Raw genomic sequence first — 19695 nt, 5'->3', positions numbered from 1 at the left:
GTGCCAACCTCAAGCACTTGGATGTGTAGCGTCCAGGCCACCGTCCTTTGTGGGATTTACAATTTAAACGGGCCTCAAAGCACGAGATTGGCTGGGGAACTGCCCTGAGCGCAGTTGGGCTGCTCGCATGGCATTGCTGTTACCTCTGGCTGGGCTCCGTCGACGTCCGGAGCCTGCTTGCCCGTCGGGCAGCTGTCGAGCCGCGGGAGCCGGTTCGTAGGCAGGGCCGAGAAGCTTGGGCCGCCGCTGCCCCATCGCTGACCCTCGCGCGAAGCTGCGCACACAGACTGGAGACATTTTCCCGGCTGGGCCTCCCTCGCAAGCTGCGGCCCTGGGGTTAGGGGCGGCCCGCGCCCCTCTCCGTAGGGGGGGTGCCCCGACTCGCCGGGGGCGGGGTCACGTCCCACCCGGGCCGCCGAGGGCACCGGCGCTACGGAAACCTGAGCGTGGCCAACAGCAGGGGCTTCCTGGGCCACCTCCCTGGGAGCCTGCGGCCCGCAGTGGGTGCGCTAGCCGCTGCCACCCCTGAGCCGTCGTGGATCCCACTCTCGCGCACAGCACCTGTGGACTCCCTTGTCAAGCGTCTGGAGCTCCCCTGAGGGAACAGAGCCCAGGATAGACATGCTACTACTACCGATTCCTGCCCCTTTGGAGCGGCGAGGAGTGGGTGAGGCGAAACCGGTTCGCTGCACAGAGGAGCCCCCCCGTGCTAAGGGCGGCCAGGCCCTGCAGCGGGGGCGCAGGGGCCTACTCCGGGATGGCGAGCAGGTGGGCCTTGGCCCACCGGCCGGCGCGTGAGAGAGGGCGCCCGGCGGGAGTGCGCTGCTTTTTATGCACCCCCTGGGTCTGAGAAGGCCGGAGCGCAGCGCCCTGGTCTGGCCCACTGCTATGGCATGACCCCGGGGGACCCCGCGTTGAGGCGGCCAACGGCTGCCCTGACCCAGGCCGCCTGGCCCTCATTTGTGTGACTGTTTGACCACCTAGCAGAGGCGGGTATAGGGCATGGGGAGATGCTTCCTACTGCCTGGGGTGGGGTGTTGTGTTTTGTGGGGGTCGGGGGTCACAACCCTTCCTAGAGTAGTGGGGGGGGCGGCTGGCGCAGCTGGCCGGCGATGGGCGGGGTCACAGGCGAAGTTCTCTGTGCGTGTGTGTGTGTGTGTGTGCGCGCGCGCGCGCCGGTGTGTGTCTGTGTGTGCGTGTGTATCTGTGTGTGCGTGTGTTGAGAGTGTGGGGGAGAGAGCGCGCGGAGGAGGCTCGCGACTTGCGCGCAGGCGCCAGCATCCGGCCTAGCGAGAGACCTGAAAGGAGGCGGGCAGGGAGCGGGGGCGGTAGGCCGGCCAGAGGGCGTGCGGGCTGACGCGAGGGGGGAGGGCGGGGAACCGCGTCGGCGTCGCGGGGCGCGGGCGATTCGAGGCCGACGCATCCGCGCGTGCGCGCTCCGGCGGTGTATCCGCGTTAGAGGGGAGTGACGCGTGCGCGTTCACGTGTGTCCCGGAGAGCGGTAAGACGCGTAGGGAGGCTTGAAGGAGGTGGGGGTGGAGAGGCAATGGGAGGAGGGGGTGGTGGTGAAGAGAGGGCGCCTGCGCAGTAAGCCCGGAGGAGCTGTGTGTATGTGAGAATCTGACGGGTTCAAAATGGCGGCGGCTGCTTCAGCGGATCCTCCTGTGTGAGGGAAACAACACCCCTCCCCAGCAGCGGCGGCGGCAGCGGCGGGCCGCAGAGCACCTTTCCAGCTCCTGGGCCTGTCGCAGCTGTTTTCCTCCCGGGCAGTGGGTTCTTCGTGTGGAAGGGCAACGTCAGGGGGCCCATCCCCCGGAGTCCCTCCTCTGCTACTGGGGAGTAGCTGGGGGGGTAAGGGGGATCGTCCCGCAACGCGGAGCCCCGGCTCAGGGGACGACGCAAAGGCAGCCGAGGGCCCCCAGTCAGGGAGCTTCGCTGCTCCCGCCCTCTCCGCCCCCCGGGGCCGGGGCCCGCGTTCCGGGGGGCCGGGCGGCGCGGGGAGCGTCGGCCGGGCGGGTCTCAGCTGATCGGCCGCGGCTCCTGGGCTTCGGAAGCGGCTGTGACCGTCTGAGGGTACCGAGAAGAGGGTGTTTCCCGCGGCCGGGTTGGCCCGGGTTTCGGGCTGGGGCTGCTGACCGCCAGCTTGGGGGAGTAGCCGAGTGGTCTTGCTATCCTGACGCCTCAGACGCGGAGTCTGTAAAGCCAGAAGAGGAGGTTTGGTTCAGTCACTGTTTCCTCTTTTCCGGGTCGCTCTGACCCTTCTCTGGATACTGGGTTAATACACAGAAATACCGAAGACGACGTTTGGGATTTTATTTTTTCTCTGTTTGGAATTTTACTTCTCTCTTGGACAAGAACTCAAGAACAAAATCCTCGGTGAGATTTCCCCTCCCCCCTCCCCCGCCCTGGGGAAGTTTGGTTCCCGGTCTTATCTAAAGACTTAATGTAAAGTTTTTATTTCTTTGCAAGGGGTGAGGCATAGAAACGCCTTTTCCCTAGGGAAGCAGTGGAGGTTTGCCGCTTTGCTGTCCGGCCCTGGCGGCGCTCGTCCAGGGGGTGCAGACCGTGTCCCTCGCGACCGAGGCCGAGGAGGGCAGTGCCACGAACTGCTCTCGAAAACTATGTCATCGGGTCCTCTGAAATGATTCTGTTAACGTGGCCGTAATATATTTACAAGAAAGAAAAACATTTGTATAACCAATGGAAGCCATTATTCAGGAGAAAGATTATTTAGAAAAATGAAAACCCTTGCTTGGTGTCGTGGATTGATTGACGTGCCAACCGGTCTTTATTTAATGGATGTTTCACCCGTATCCATAGATCGAGACTTTCATTTATTATTTACTTCTCTAGATTAGATGGCATTTTAGCCTCTGTTTGCAACTCTCAAATTTGTTCCATAGTTGTGCACCTTGTGGTGGATGGTAGTTTTGGAAAGGCAATGATTCTTTACTGGAAGGATGTGGGGCATTGGTTTGGAGTCTTTCTGTAAACCTATTTTTCTTGCCCTCTTTTTTTATGAAAGTGACCTGCCCTTTTTGCTTATAATTTGTCATTACCTGTTTGAGAACTCTTTGGTTTAGGTCTGGATTAGTTTTGTGTGTACTTCACCTAGTCATTCAGCACTTTAGAAATAAAAGCCCTTCCTGGATTTGGTGCTTTACACCTTAGCCAGCACTGGGCAAGCAGAGGCAGTCGAATCTCTTGTGAGTTGGAGTCAAGCCTGGTCTTCCTTGTTAGTTCCAAGACCACCAGAGCTATGTAGAGAGATCCTGTCTCAAAACAACAAAAACTTACACAAACAAAAAACCCAGCATACAAAAGAAAAATAAGAGTCCTGAGCCTTTTCACCTGCATGTGTATCTGTGTAAGGGTGTTGGATCCTTTGGAACTGGAATCAGACAGTTGTGAACTGCCATGTGGTTGCTGGGAATTGAACCGGGGTCCTCTTGAAAAGTAGCCAATGCTCTTAATCTTAAGCGCTGAGCCATGTCTCTAGACCTCTCTACTTTAGCTAGCTGACTAGCTAGCTACTTACTTATTGCTAATGTTAGCAGGAAGAGTTTTGTTAATTGCTATCCCATGGGCAGAAGCAAGTGATGTGGCTGGTCCTAAGGAACTGAAACCAAAGTCTCCTTTTACTTAGTTCTTTTATAGTTGTGATGTGACTAATGCTGACAAGACATGGTACCATTTGCCCAAGAGGATAAAGGATTCTCAAAGAGCCTTTAACTTAATGAGAAGGAGGTATAAGTTCCAGAATGAGTTCTTATTTCTCTTCATTTCCTTTGTGCATTTGGATCCTTAGGAAGAGGAAGGCATCCGGGAGTGGTTTCTGTACTTCCATCAGAAGAGTAAGAGATGGAACCTGAAGAAGAAAGGATTCGGTACAGCCAGAGATTGGTTAGTATTTTCAGTTCTCTCCTTTTGGAAAACACTTTTTCAGCCAGCTTTTCTGTGTACCAGAGGAGGGGTGAAAGGTATTATTAATATCTTACTTGTTTCTTTTTGTCAAGTAGTTAGAACCTTAATTTATGGTGTTTGGAAATGGAGTTAAAGCCTTAAATTTTGTAGAAATAATTGCAGTTCTGAAAAATCACAGGATTTTGTGGATTGTTATGAGACAAAGATTCTTAACTTGGCAATACTGACATTGTAGTAAATCTAATTAAGTTATATTAAAATGTAAATTTTAAGAACAAACCAAGGAAGGATAGTTTTATTTAATATTTTAGTATAAGTGTTATTTGACTATTTAACAATTGTAGTTTCTGAGCTGAGGACTTAGTTAATAAGCTATGAATATTTCTGCTAAGTTAACAGTATGGTTGTTTAAGTAAGTTAAACGTGGTAAGTTTGGAGCACTCTTAAGACTGATTTGAGGACAGTACTAGATGCTGATAAAGTTCTTTGTCTTTTAAATATTTGGAAGGAATTTATGAGACATGTTACTGAAAGAAAACTTTATAGTTTAGAAGTTAGCTTGTACATGGGTTTGAATATTTTTTTTGGTTTTTCTTTCAAACTTGCTCTGTTGGAGTTTTAGGTCTTTTTTTTTTTTCTTCCTTAGTCACAGAGACCTTTATTAATATTGTTTACTACCTATTCATTTTGAACATTCAAATTTGTGTTTGTAGAGTAGGGTAGGAGAGACACAGAATTGTATGTAGTATGTGAATTCTAGACCTAGAATATTGCTGGACTTTATGTGGTTTCATTTGGCACTTTTTTTTTTTTTAAAGAAAAGTAAAATAATTCTCTAATCCATTTTCTGATGATCTTTACTCTTAGAGAACAGGCTATAGATTTGTTTGCGTTTTTGAGGTAGGTTCTCACACTAGCCTTGAGTGACCTGGAATTTGTGTCAATCTTTCTGTCTCAAACTCATGAATGCTAGAATTTCAGGTGTGAACTACCTTACTTGATTTCTTTTGACTTTTTCTATTGTTAATTTGCTTGTTAGAGAGATTTGAAGTGGAGGATTTGAAGAGATGGCTCAGTGGTTAAGAGCACTTGCTGTTCTATAGGACTTGGTTCAATTCTCAGTATCACATGTAACTCTAGTTCTAGAAAATCTAATATCCTCTAATAGCGCTGACTGTTCTTCCAGAAGTCTTGAGTTCAATTCCCAGCAACCACATGATGGCTCAGAACCATTTGTAATGGGATCCGATGTCCTCTTCTGTTGTGTCTGAAGACAGCTACAGTGTACTCATATAAATAAAATAAATCTTTTTTTAAAAAGGTAGTTTAGTTTTAAAAAAAAGGAGTTATAGAAAATATAGATATAGAAAGTATCACACTGTGATGGGGGAAAAAAAAAGCACACTGTTACTAGATAATAGCATGTGTTAATTGAATGTGTAGTTGGCCCTTTGAGTTTCTAATTCAACCAGCCATGGTTCACTACTCCTTGAAAACAATGTGTCTTATGTTGACCTTGTAGAGATATCTTTGTTATTGTTCCCATACAATACAATGATTGCAGTGATGTGTCATATACTAACACTGAGGACAGACTGTGTACATTGTGTATCTCATGAGTTAGTCATATAGTAGGTTATACCTATAGATTTATATGTGAGCTCTATGATGTTTGCAGGATAGTGAAATTACCTACCTAAGGGTATATTTCTCAGTGTATCTCTGTCTTTAAGTAATGCAAAACTACTTGCTTAGCAGTCTTTAAGGTGGATTCTTTTTGCCCTGGCTGTTCTCGCTTTAGACCAGGCTGACTTCAAACTCGGATAATCTGTTTCCCCTTTCCCAAGTTCTAGTTTAAAGGTGTGCAGTAACACTGCCTGGCATAGGTGGAAGTTCTGATCCCCATTTTACAGATTTGGAATCACACCTTAAGTAATTTGTTCTGAGTTATCCAGCCAAGATGGAACAAGGGTAAGATTCAGAGTTGTCAGTTTTTCCCTAGAATGTGCTATAAGCTCTACTAAACAGTCCAGTTTTGTTGGTTGAACACTTTTATGTTTTTTGTTTATATATATTATAAAAGTTTTTTATATGATAAACGAATTTGAGTTATTTACCAAGTTATCTTTCTCATTCAGAGGATTCAATTAAATGTTCATTGAAAAAAAAATGTTCGTTGAGTGCTTATGCTGAGCCAGACACTTAAATTTTCAAATATTGTAGTGTTAGTATTGAATATTTTAAGGAAATTTAAGAGTCTTAAACTTCTTGTAGATTCAAGATCACTTTTTTTAGATTGATTAGTCAGTGAAAGGTTTTCTAAGAAGATGACATTTTATTCTGAGACCTGAGCTACCCTTAGAACTGACTAATGCAAAGTCTTAAATAGGAATGAGAAACATTTAACTATGTATCCTGTTGTAAGCAAGGCTCTTAGAATAGAGTAATGGGCAAAATAAACATGTTTGCCATAGAATCTCTACTTTGATGAGTCAAACATTAAACAAATGTTCATAAGAGTCATGTAAATTATGGTCATGTAAAGGGCTACAGCATGCAATCAGTGTAATAGTGACCTAATCTAGTCTACTCTATACTTTTTTTTAAAATATTTATTTTATTTATGAGTACACTGTTGCTTGCTCTCTTCAGACACACCAGGAGAGGGCATCAGATCCCATTACAGATGGTTGTGAGCCACCATGTGGGTGCTGGGATTTGAACTCAGGACCTCTGGAAGACCAGTCAGTGCTCTTAACCACTGAGCCATCTTTCTAGAGAGCTACTCTACACTTAGTAATGGGGCTGAGGTATCAAAAGATACTTGATAAGTGTTCAAAACAGAGATTTAAAGGATAAGGAGAAAGAAGCAAAACAGAGGAGTGATTAGTATATACAAAAACCCCAAAGCTGAAAAGGATTTGACATTTTTGAGAGACCGGAAGTAATTAAAACTCTAAAAAAGTTGGGCAGTTTCGGCTTACACCTTTTAATTCCAGCACTTAGGTGGATCTTTCTCAAGGCCAGCCTTAATTTACAGAGCCATTTCCAGGACAGTTTTTCCCAAGGCTACAGAATAAAAATACTCTGTCTTGAAAAGCCAAAACAACAACAATGAAAAAACTAAAAAGGTCAGAATAATTATAGAGGTATAATTGAAGGAGTTAAAATATTGTCAGAATAGTAGGGATGGTCAAATAAAGCATTACAAATGCACTGGGGGGGGGGGGCTGGAGAGATGGCTCAGAGGTTAAGAGCACTGACTGCTCTTCCAGAGGTCCTGAGTTCAAATCCCAGCAACCACATGGTGGCTCACAACCATCTGTAATGAGATCTGATGCCCTCTTCTGGTGTGTCTGAAGACAGCTACAGTGTACTTAAATATAATAAATAAATAAATAAATCTTTAAAAAAAACAAAACAAAACAAATGCACTGGGAAGAAACTGCAGACTGAAGACTCCTCTGAAGATTCAACAGATGAGTCGTCTTATGTTTAGATTACAGTATCTGTGACCACATTGAAGAAAAGATTGGAATTGTAATACATTGATAATCCCTGGGAGAATGCAGGAATGGATTTTTGACTAGTTAGGATTTCACTGCATTTTATTTTATTTTTTTATTATTTTTTAAAAATATTATGTGTACATCATACAGCTGTCTGCCCATATGCCAGAAGAGGGCACCAGATCCCATTACAGGTGATTGTGAGCCACTTTGTGATTGCTGGGATTTGAACTCAGGACCTTTGGAAGAGCAGATAGTGCTCTTAACCTCTGAACCATCTCTCCAGCCCATTGCATTTTATTTATTGTGTGCACATTTGTTCCATGTTGTATATATGGAGGCCATAGGACAAATTGGGGAAGTTTGTTCTATAACTACATGGGTTTTGGAGATTACAAATTTAGATTGTCAGCTTTAGCTACCATCTTAATGAACCTGGAGTCCAACAATTAGTCTAAACTGGCTAGCCAACAAATCCCAAGAATCTGTTTCGTCTTTCCCAACACTGGTATTATAGGTGTCTTCTCTGCTGCCACTTATCACAATATTGTTCTTATTTTACTCTTATCCTGGGTGTATTCTGGCCAAACCAAATTACCTGCTTAGGGTTTTCCACTTCTATATATTACTGTTTTCTGATTCCTGTTTGTGTGTATGTGCGCGGGTGCGCGTGTTTGTGTGTGTCTGTCTGTCTGTCTGTCTCTGCCCCTCCCTCCTCTCCTCCCCCTCCCTCTCCCTCTCCCTCTCTATTGTAGATGGACTTTCTAGCCCTATGTAGTCTTGACTGGCCTTTGAATTCATTATGTAGATTCCTCAAACTCAGAGCTCTACCTGCTTCTGCCATCCAAGTGCTGAGATTGAAGGTGTGTGTCACCACTGCCCACCCCAGTCTTCAATATTTCAGTTTGCAATAATTGTATGATGACAGAAACCCCTTGAATCCTCATTTTTGCTGTGCCTGTTGATACCTAACAGTACAAAATAGAAAGTTCAGAAGCAGCCAGTGCTCTTAACCTTTGTGACATCTCTCCAGTCCCTGTAAACACTTCTCTTACCTACATGCAGATATTCTCCTATTTTTTACAAAGATTATTCAAATTTGTTTATGAATTGCTAAGGGATCACCCCTTACGCTTACTCAACTTTTCCTCTGGAAGCATTTTATTTTATTATTATCATTGTCATCGTCATCATCATCATCATCATCATTATATTTTTTTAATTTTAAAAACTTTTTTTCCGGGCTGGAGAGAGAAACCCTATCTCGAAAAGAACCAATAAAGGGCTGGAGAGATGACTCAGTGGTTAAGAGTGCTGATTGCTCTTCCAGAGGTCCTGAGTTCAAATCCTAGCAACCACATAGTGGCTCACAACCATCTGTAATAAGTGCTGATGGTCTCCTCTGGTGTGTCTGAAGACAGCTACAGTGTACTTATATACAATAAATAAATAATTCGTTTTTTAAAAAAAAAAAACAAAAAACTTTTTTTCCAGACAAAGCTTTATTATATAGCTCTGGTTGCCCTGGAACTTACTGTATTGACATGGTTGGCCTTGAATTTACAATGAACCACCTGCCTCTGCCCTCCCAATGCTTAAAGTTGTTTAAAGGACTAAAGATATACACCACTGTGCTTGGTAAGCATTTTATTTTATTTTATTTTATTTTTGTTTTTCTGAGACAGGATTTCTCTGTATACTTGTCTAACTACCTTTGCCTGAGGTATGAGTGTACACAACTGTTGCCCAGCTTTATTTTTAAGATTAATTCTAGCATTATTTATTTGTGTATGTGTGAAAGCATGTGCTTTCAGAAGCCAGAAGAGGGGGGTTGGGGATTTAGCTCAGTGGTAGAGCGCTTGCCTAGCAAGCCCAAGGCCCTGGGTTCAACCCTCAGCTCCGGAAAAAAAACCAAAAAAACAAAACAGAAGCCAGAAGAGGGTGTCAGGTCCCCTGGTGCTTTATTAAAGGCATTTGTGAGCTACTTGGCACGAGCACTAGAAACTGAACTTTTCGAGAAGCAAACACTTTGACCCCTAATACCAGCATGCTTTGGAACCCTGACTGGGACTACTAGAAATAATAAAAGGACAGACACAAACAAAAAGTCGAAGTCAGGTGGCCTGTGATAGAGTGGCATTACCTATGCAGCAGTCCAGAACATTAGCACCTTTACTATGTACAGACAGGGTAAATCAGCTTATTTTGGTAGGAGATGTGTATGAGCAGTCTCAGACTGTAAACATTGGAGGAGGGAGCTGCATTTTTTAGTTTGTGCCAACATTTTGCACTTAACCAAAGGAAGCCTTTGCCATTCCTCTGAGCCTTACGGGGAGTCAGGAGGAGCTTTGCTATTCCCATGGGTCTGAGGTATTGGGTTCTTGACATGGCAATGCCATGTTAACAATACACATTGACTCAGGACTTACTTATTTGTACACATTCACTCAGGGCTTCATTTGCTCTCTTCACACTTAGCTACTAAGCAAGCCATCTCTCTGGCCCTTTTTGGGGGGTTGGCAGGTGTCAGATCTTCCTGTTAAGTTTATATAGCATAGACTACTTGTGCTTAGACTTATCAGAATCTGAATTTTATTCATTAGTTTTTTTAAAAACGTTTTTATTTTTATGTGTATTATTGACCTGCATGTATGTAAGTGCCTGGTGCCCTTAGAAGCCAGAAGAGGGCACTAAACCCCTTGGAATTGGAGTTGGAACTTACAGGTGGATCCTGGGAACTGAACTGGGTCCTCTTTAATAGTAAAAAGTAACTCTTAACAGTTCAGCCTTTTCTCCAGCCCCCTTATTTATATTTTTAACAAATATAAAAGAACGTAATGAATGGTCATTTGATGCTTGGTATATTCACACCAAGTGTGATGGCACATGGCTTTAGTCTCAGCACTGGGGAGGCAGAGGCAAAGCAGATCTCTGAATTTGAGGCCAGCTTAGTCTACATAAGAGTTCCAGGTTAGCCAAGCTACATAGGGAAACCCTTTTTCAAACCAACCTCTTGTATATGTAAGTTCAGGAGCCCACAGCTGAGACCAGAATTGTCCATTCCCTCTAGAGCTGAAGTTACAGGGACTTCACTCAACGTGAGTGTTGGTAATCTAACTCAGGTTATCTGCCAACAGTGCTCTCAACCATGGTTTTCTCTATAGCTCAGGAGTTCTGGGATTAAAGAAATACAGCAGCACCAGGCTTACTTGCCTTTTGTTCTTTTTTAAATTTTAAGAGCTCCCAATAGTGCTCAAGCTGGCACTCATGGTAGACTTGGTGTCTTAACTTTTTTGGTTCTGGGATTATAGGCATGAGCCACCATGCCTGCCTAAATTTAAAAAAAAATTTTTGGAGATAAGGTTTCCCCTGTGTCGCTTGGCTGTCCTGGAACTCAGAGATCCCCTGCCTTTGCTTCCTGAGTGCTGGGATTAAAGGCATATGCTACGGCCTCTTGGCAGCCTGCCTAAAAAATTTTTTTTTTTTAAAAGATTTATTTATTTATTTTTATATGAGCATTACAGATGGTTGTGAGCCACCATGTGGTTGCTGGGATTTGAACTCAAGACCTCTGGAAGATCAGTCAGTGCTCTTAACCACTGAGCCATCTCTCCAGCCTCTAAAATCTATTTTAATAAACACTTAAAAAGAAATTTAATGTATATGGTGTTCTGCCTGTATATGCTTGCAGAGGCCAGAAGAGGGTGTTGGATACACTGTAACTGGAGGGTTGTTTTTTGGGTTTTTTTTTTTTTTTTTTGAGAGATACGTAATGCTTTATTAAGCGATCTCGGCTACAACAGTGTGTAACTAGAGTTTAACAGCTAGTTGGGAGTCACAGAGTGGATGGAATTCCCTAGTTCATAACTGATGAAGTTCCAGTTTGACTGAGGATAACACAGACGTAAAGGAGGGGCTTTCCTGAATATATTATTAGAATGGCCACATGGATTGCATAAAAGGAATTATTTAGAAGAAATAACTTATTTACAATTATAAAGAGCCAGAACCACCTGGAAGCAACTTGAGCCAGGTTGCTGGGTCCCCATTCTCAGAATTTCTGATTAGGTCTAGTACAAGATTTGAGCATTTTATTCCTACCTATTTCCAGATAGTCTGGTCTAGGACCACATGCTGAAAGTAACTGGGTATAATGTCACACACTTGGAGTCCTAGCACTTGGGAAGAGGTGGTGGCCAAAGGATAAGACTTGAAGCCTGTGTTGGCCATATGAATATGTGGGGATACCGTGCATGGGAAGGGAGAGAAAAAGAAAGGGGAATTTTAAAATATAAGAGCTGATTAGCACCACCAAGACTCATGACGGAGTTCTGTTAGAGGTCAGTTTGGTTTTCATAGTAATATAAATCTCCACACAAAAGTTTTGGAACAGGCATGTGATACACCTTGTATCACACAGTATTTAGGAGATGAAAGCTAGAGGATCAGGAGTTAGAGGGTTTTCTTAGCTAAATAGTAAATTCAAGGCTAATCTGGGCTATATGAAACCCTGACTCAAAAAATTTAAGTGGAGTGTTTTTTGGTTTTATTATTTTACTGGTTGTGCTTATATTATTATTATTATTTTTTTTTTTTTTTTTTTTTTTTTTTTGAGACAGGGTTTCTCTGTGTAGTCTTGACTTTCCTGGAACTCATTCTGTAGACCAGGCTTGCCTTGATCTCAGAGATCTGCCTGACTGCTTCCTGAGTACTTGGATTAAAGGTGTGCACTGCCACCATCCCACTTGCTAATTACTTTTTAAATTAATTAACTTACGAATTCATTAATTTTGAGACAATTTCACCTGAACTCTGAGGCCTCCCAGGTACTGAAGTGAGAAGGCGTGAATCGCCATGTCCGACCCTGTTTTTATTTATTTTTTGTTAAATGTCTTCTATTATGACATTTTCATGCATATACTTTGCTCATACTTTTTTCAAAATGCTTTTACTTATTCTAAAGCAATTAATTTCATATATTTACATGCATCTTTGTTTTGTCTATTTTCTAGTTTTCACCCTATATAGCTTATATACCCTTGTTCTAGTTTGCCTCTCTGGCCTTGCCCTGCCCGTCCCCTCCCTCCCTGATCTACTTTCTTCCTCTAAATTGTATCCCCTTCTGCTTTCATGTCACATTCCATTAACCTCCCGTTTCCCTCCTTTTAGACTTTAACCCCCATACTTTCTTTTTGTACTGTTATGCCATTTATCCATCTTGCCTTGCTTTTATCTAAATTTAAATCTTAGATTCTAAAAATGAGAGAAAACATAAAATATTGTTTTTCTGAGCCTATCTTTATATTTCCTGTCACTGTTAAAATTTTATTCTGTTTTATAGCTGAATAAGATTTTGTTTATATGTCACATTTTCATTGTCTATTGTATAATTCTGGTCCTGCCTACTTTTGCTAAATATTTTTGGTATTATTTACTTAGGCCCCATAGTGTATTTAACTTTAGAATTTCTGTATAGCATCATGATGTTCCATTTGTGTAATTTTTGTTTTGTTGTTCCATCTTTGAGACAGTCACATGTAGTTCAAGTAGACCTTGAACTTGTTATATGGCCCAGGATGACCAGGAATATCTATCTGATCCTCTGCCTTTTACTTCTTGAGTGCTGGAATTACAGGCATGAATTATCTTGCCTACTTTATGAAGTTTTGGAGATTGTTTTGCTTTCCATGCTATATCTACTCGACCCATACAATTTTTTTATGAAAAAATACTATTTTATATTAATGAGTATAGTAGCATGCTCTGTGTTCAGGCCAGAGGACAACTGTTTGGAATTAGTTTTCTTTCCCATAATGGGTTCTAGGTATTGGGCTCTGGTTATCATGATTGCATAGCAAGTGTTTTTAACCTATTGAGACATCTTAAAGTTTCTTTTTCCATTGATTTTTTTTTTTAACTAAGTGTGTAGTACAGTGAGTGGGTTTCCTAATATGTATATTCCATTGTACTTTGTTCATATTTTTATTTTTCCACAAAGAAAAATACTATTCTGGGCATGATGTCTCACCCCTATAATTCCAGCACCTGGAGGGCTGAGACAGGGTCGTAGGGTGGTATTGCCATGAATCTAAGCCATCCTGTGCTATGTAGAGTAAGTCTTCTAAAAGATAGGAAGAGAGCTAGTCAGAGTGATGCACATTGGCATATCTCTGGTACTGTCAGTTCTAGGCCAGCCAAGGATACATAGTCAGACCCTAGTTTGTTCTCTTTTAGGATGGAGTTGCTTATTGTTTGGAATTCACTATGTAAACCAGGTTGGCCTCCCAACTCAAGAGATATATCTCTGCTTCCTCATTGCTGATATTAAACATGTGAACCACTACACCCAGTAAAGCCCCTGTGCTTTATTTTAATTTTTTATAATTAAATGTGGGTGGGTGTATTGCATATATATTTATTTGTGCATCATGTCTATGCTTGGTGCCATCCGAGGCCAGAAAAGGGCATCAGGTTTCCTAGGACTGGAGTTACAGATGTTTGTGAGCTGTTTGTGGGTACTGGAAATCAAAAGTGGGAAAAACACCTAGTCCTCTTAAGGATCACTGAAATTATTACACCCTGTTTCTTCCCGAAACAGAAAAGAAAAAACAAACAAAAAATTTTAAAGCCTATAAAATCCAGAATGTATCAAGTTGAAAGCACACACTATTTTTGGTGATTTGGTATAGAGGAATAGAATGAGTCTTTTGTTTATGCTGGTTTAAGGTGATATTCATTCATTCATTCATTCATTCACTCACTCATCCTGGAAAAAGTCAGATATAAATATAGATCTTTCATTAGTTTTCAAGAATCAGTGAACCCAGCAATACCTTACTGTAGTAGGAATGAAAATTTCAGGAATTCAGCGAGGACATTCTTTAGGAATACAGGAAAGCCAAACAGCAGTGTTTCTCAACCTTCTTAATTAATGATGTGACTCTTTAATACAGTTCATGTTGTGACACCCCAATTATAATTATTTTCATTGCTACCTCATAAAAATTTTGCTACTGTTTTAAAAGCCTAATGTAGATACATTTTTTGATGGTCTTAGGTGACCCTTGTGCAAGGGTCATTCAACTCCCAAAGGCACTGCTGTATAGGTTTTTACAGCAATAACCTCTCTTGGATGTTTTACTGGTAAAGTAGCTGAGTGTGGTGCTTTGAATTCTAAATGTCCTCTATAGTCTGGGGGTTTGAATTCTTGTTCCCCAGTTGGTGGAACTATTTGATTAGGTTTAGAAAGTGTTTCTGGAGATGTGTCACTAGGGGCAGTCTTTGAGATTTAAAATGCTCATTTCAGTTTATTCTCTTACTTCCGGTACCATTTTCTTTTTCTTTTTTTTTTCTCTTTTTTCTTTTTTTCGGAGCTGGGGACCGAACCCAGGGCCTTGTGCTTCCTAGGCAAGCGCTCTACCACTGAGCTAAATCCCCAACCCCTCCGGTGCCATTTTCAATGTGAGCCTCTTAGCTGCCTGCTGCCATAATTCCCTGTCATAATAAGGTCTTAGCTTTCTGGTACCAATAAGCCCAAATAAATTTCTTCTGTACAGTGCTTTGGCCATGGTGATTTATCACAATAAGAAAGTAACCAAAACACTTTGTTGGTGGGTGGGAATGGGGTGGATTCTGTGGTTTCTCATTACACTATACAAATCTCTGACCTTTTACATAGTTCACTTAGTTTTTACTAAGTCTCTACTTGATACAATTATTTGTCTTTATTGCTACCCTTTAAGAAAACTATGGATTTGGATTTGCAAGCTTGTAATCTTCAGCTACTCAAGAGGCTGCCACAGGAGAGATTACAAGTTCAGTTCCTGCCTGGACTACAGAGTCAGCTCATGGTTAATCCCTAGTAACTTAGCATGGGATAAGGACTTGTACATGGTTCCACACTTGTTATGCTTATATCTCTTTCTAAAATCTTTTTTTTTTTTTAAGATTTGTTTATTCATTTTAGGAATACACTATAAGTTGTCTTCAGACACACCAGAAGAGGGCATCAGATCCTATTACAGATGGTTGTGAGCCACCATGTGGTTGCTGGGAATTGAACTCAGTACCTCTGGAAGAGCAGTCAGTCAGTGCTCTTAACCACCAAGCCATTTCTCCAGCCCCTCTAAAATCTTTTTTTAATAGGTTTTCATGCTGTTACAACATGTGTAATGAATCAATCAAGGCTTATCAAATGTTTCATTTTTACTTCCTTTACTGTGGCTGGTTGATTCACAAACATACCACTTTTTAGCTTGTTGAGTTTTTGAGCAGGGTATCATTATTATGTTGCTCTATCTATCCTGGAGCCATGTAGACCAGGCTGGTCTTGAATTCACAAGGATCCACCTGCCTTTGCCCTAAAAGGTGGGATTAAAGGCATGTGCCACCCTATCTTATATTTCTTAAATATATTTTTCTGTTTCTAATGAATCAAAGGGATATTCCTTTCCTGAATTAACTGCATATTTACTTAGCAATGCTTTACAATCCAGCTTGTATAATTCTTCTCAGGCCACATTTATGTGACCTTAAACTTTGGGGGAGGGGTGCGTGTGCTGTGTGTGTGCACGCGTATGCACGTGTGTACAAACACACACACCTTGGACATCATTCCTCAGCTAATTTTTTTTTTAATTTATATGTTTGCCTGTATATGTATAGGTGTCCATGTGTCCTAATGGCTAGCATTGTATCCCCTAGAATAAGAAGGGAATTGTAAACTGCCAAATGTAAGTGCTGGGAACTGAACCCTAGTCTTCTGTAAAAATGCTGGGTTTAAAGGCATATGCCACCATACCTTACAAAATTGAATTGATTTCTAACTATACATATAAATATATAATATAGATATTATAGATAAGATTAAAGAGCTTAGTTTCTCTAATAGTTATCTGTTCTGTCAGTTTGTATATTTATTCCTCCATGTCTTTTCAATGCCTTTTTATATGTATATATACACAATCAGACTTTTTTTTTTTTTTTCCTCCTTTTTTTCGGAGCTGGGGACCGAACCCAGGGCCTTGCGCTTGCTAGGCAAGCGCTCTACCACTGAGCTAAATCCCCAACCCCCACAGTCAGACTTTTTACATCATATCAGGACTAAAAGAAATAATGTAATTACTGGGTCTTAGAATCTATGCATATTACATATTTGCATATGTAGTAATACATATTTAGTAATCAGAGAACAGCAGAATTCAATAATCTGTTATGTGTTAAAGTCTCTTACACCAAATTATATAAGAAAGGAAAACTAGGGCTGGAGAGATGGCTCAGTGGTTAAGAACACTGACTGTTCTTCCAGAGGTCCTGAGTTCAAATCCCAGCAACCACATGGTGGCTCACAAACATCTGTAATGGGATCCGATGCCCTCTTCTAGTGTGTCTGAAGACAGCTGCAGTGTACTTATATAAAATAATCAAACCTAATCCAAAGAGCCATACTTTAAAAAAGAAAAAAGGAAGAAAGAAAGGAAAACTAACTAGAAAGAAGCACAGCTTCAGCTGGTTGGGGATTTAGCTCAGTGGTAGAGCGCTTGCCTAGGAAGCGCAAGGCCCTGGGTTCGGTCCCCAGCTCCGAAAAAAAGAAAAAGAAAAAAAAATCATTTAAAAGTGGCGTGCGTGCGTGCGTGCCCATTTGTTATAAAGTCTCATGTATTCTGATCATCTGGCTTCTAACTCTGAGGATAACAGGAATGTGCTACTATATCTGGTTTCTACAGTGTTGGGGATCAAATCAAAAGCTTTGTGTATGCAGGCACCTTACCAACTGATTTCTCAGCCACACATTTACTCCCACTCCCCAATAAATAGATGAGAACTCCAGGAAATTCACTATCATGTAGTTTATTTTAAATTCTAGAAAGAGTTAGGTCAAAGATGCCCCGTATAATAGTCTACAAAATAAAACATTTCCTTCACTGAAAACAACGCACATTTTCTTACTATCTTTTGGGACTTGGAAAGATTTGAGGAGAAGATAGTAATTGAAATTGTTCTTTGCATTTCCCTTGGTTCTTATTTATGGGGTTTTTTTTATAGTTACCTATAGCGGTTTAGTATTTTGTTTACTTGTAATGTATACATTAGGAAATGAGTCCTAACCTCTTAGCAAAAGAGATAGATTTTGAAGTTACATTACTTTTTCTAAAGCTAATTCTGTCAGAATTTTCATTTAAGTAAAGGAGCATGGAGATGAGGCTGGTGAACCTGTGGCACAGTGGTAAACACTTTAAATCCCAGAACTCAGGAAGTAGAGACAGGTGGATCTTTGAGTTTGAGGCCAGCCTGGTTTAAAGAGTGAGTTCCAGGACAACTACAGACAGTACTATGTAGAGAGGCCCTGCCTCCAAAAATAAATAATTGAAAAGAGGAAGAAGCCAGAATTATTATGGAAGCAGATACCTGTGAATTGCAAAATATGAATTTGACATGGTTTCTTTTCTCTGAGGAATTAAACTAAAACAGTAGGAAGTTGGTAGTACTAGATAGAAATGTGCTTATTCTAATCACTTGAGAGTGAGGGTGGCCTGGAGGGAAACAAAAGATGCAGTTGGGTTTTGCAGCTGAACTGGAGCTGGATAGAGTGAAGCCTACAGGGCAAAACTCCCACATTTAGTATGAGTGAAGGGAATGTGAGATGGCATCTTGTGTAGTAATGATGATATCCTTTGGAGGATACAGAAGTTGGGGTTCAGGTTAGTTTGTAAACACCTTGGAAAGTAAAGGTTTGACTGTATTGAAAATGGAGAATGATTTCAGCATATCACCTTGGAAGATTTCATGTAATTAAATTGCTTCTCTAGTGACTGGTTTTCTCAGTTTTATTTCTGTTGCTTGTTTGAACAATTTAGAGTTGTGCTGTTCAGTATATAAATCACTAGCTACAAATTTTGGTAGATGGGGAAGGAGGACAAGAATATAGAGAATTTGAGTCTACATGAAAGAAACCATGTCACAGAATACAAAAGCAAATATATATAAATATATAAAAAGATGGCTACTAGAAAATTTAAAATTGTGGATTTGGTCACATTAATTTTGTTAACACTTCAATGGCCTAGAACAACTTGCATTAGAAGTATTTTGCTGGGCTGGAGAGATGGCTCAGTGGTTAAGAGCACCGACTGCTCTTCCCAAGGTCCTGAGTTCAAATCCCAGCAACCACATGGTGGCTCACAACCATCTGTAATGAGATCTGATGCCCTCTTCTGGTGTGTCTGAGGACAGCTACAGTGTACTCATATATAAGAAATAAATAAAATATTTTTTTAAAAAAAGAAATATTTAACTTAGTTGATAAAATGCTTGCCTAATATGCATGAAACCTCAACTTTAGTCAGTTTCTTTTGTAACTAACCAAGGCTCTCATTTAGCCAAGACTGACCCTTAACCTCCTGATCCTCCCAAGTGCCGGGATTTTGTTTTGTTTTGTTTTACCATTTTTTTTCCTTTTTTTTAAAAATCTGGTTATATATGCAGCTTGTTATGCAAACTAGTTTGGCCTTGAAATCAGAGTTTTGAAAGTAGGTAAAACATCAGCACTGTGATGGTCATGATGATGTGTGATTTAATCCCAGTGTTGAGGGCTCCCTGATCAACAGCATTCCAGAACAGCTAGGGTTACATAGAGAAAGACCCTGTCTCAGTGCGTCTCCCCCCAACCCCCAACTCCCTTCCAAAAAATTAAAAACAAGTAAGCAAGAAAAGGAAAATAGAAAAGTCACAACTTAACTATTTTCAATACTACAACTCAGTAGTGTTTTAATACATTCAAAGTATTTTGTAGGACAGGTGTGGTGATCCATGTCTTTAACTCTAGCACTTAGGAGCAGAGGAAGGCAGAATTCTTGAACTGGAGATCAGTGTATGGTATGATCTACATACAACTCTATAAAGTGTATAAACCTTGTTTCCAAAAAAACAACAAAAACCCCACAAACAAAAAACAAAACTAATCATCAATTTCTAAGCATTTTGAAAAGAAACTTGGGCTGGAGAGATGGCTCAGTGGTTAAGAGTACTAACTGCTTTTCAGAGGTTCTGAATTCAATTCTCCAGCAACCACATGGTGCCTCACAACCAACTGTAATGGGATCCAGTGCACTCTTCTGTTGTGTGTCTGAAGATGGCTACCAGTTTACTCATATACATAAAATAAATAAACCTTTAAAAAAAAAGAAAAAGACACTTAGTACCCCATTAAACAGTTACTCTCCGGGGTTGGGGATTTAGCTCAGTGGTAGAGCGCTTGCCTAGG

General features: G+C 41.4%; 1 protein-coding gene across 3 annotated transcripts in view; it reads left to right on the top strand.

The window, feature by feature from the left end:
* The first annotated feature begins 426 nt into the window (after positions 1 to 426).
* Kdm2a (lysine demethylase 2A) overlaps positions 427 to 19695 on the top strand; it is a 69535-nt gene continuing 50266 nt past the window's right edge. Inside the window, exons 1-2 of one of the 3 annotated variants that reach the window (XM_087573849.1) lie at positions 427 to 768; positions 3809 to 3903. In XM_087573849.1, the coding sequence (XP_087429975.1) occupies positions 3862 to 3903 (42 nt within the window). In that variant the 5' untranslated portion in view covers positions 427 to 768; positions 3809 to 3861. Of the gene's footprint in view, positions 769 to 1373; positions 1502 to 2042; positions 2377 to 3808; positions 3904 to 19695 lie in introns of those variants that run through there. The other 2 variants (XM_087573838.1, NM_001108515.1) reach the window with 2 other exon arrangements.

This window comes from Rattus norvegicus, chromosome 1, assembly GCF_021556685.1.
Source record: "Rattus norvegicus strain SHRSP/BbbUtx chromosome 1, alternate assembly SHRSP_T2T, whole genome shotgun sequence".
In the NCBI taxonomy this organism is placed as follows: Eukaryota; Metazoa; Chordata; class Mammalia; order Rodentia; family Muridae; genus Rattus; species Rattus norvegicus.
Note: the sequence above shows the minus strand (reverse complement) of the source record. Positions and strands in the feature narration are given on the sequence as shown.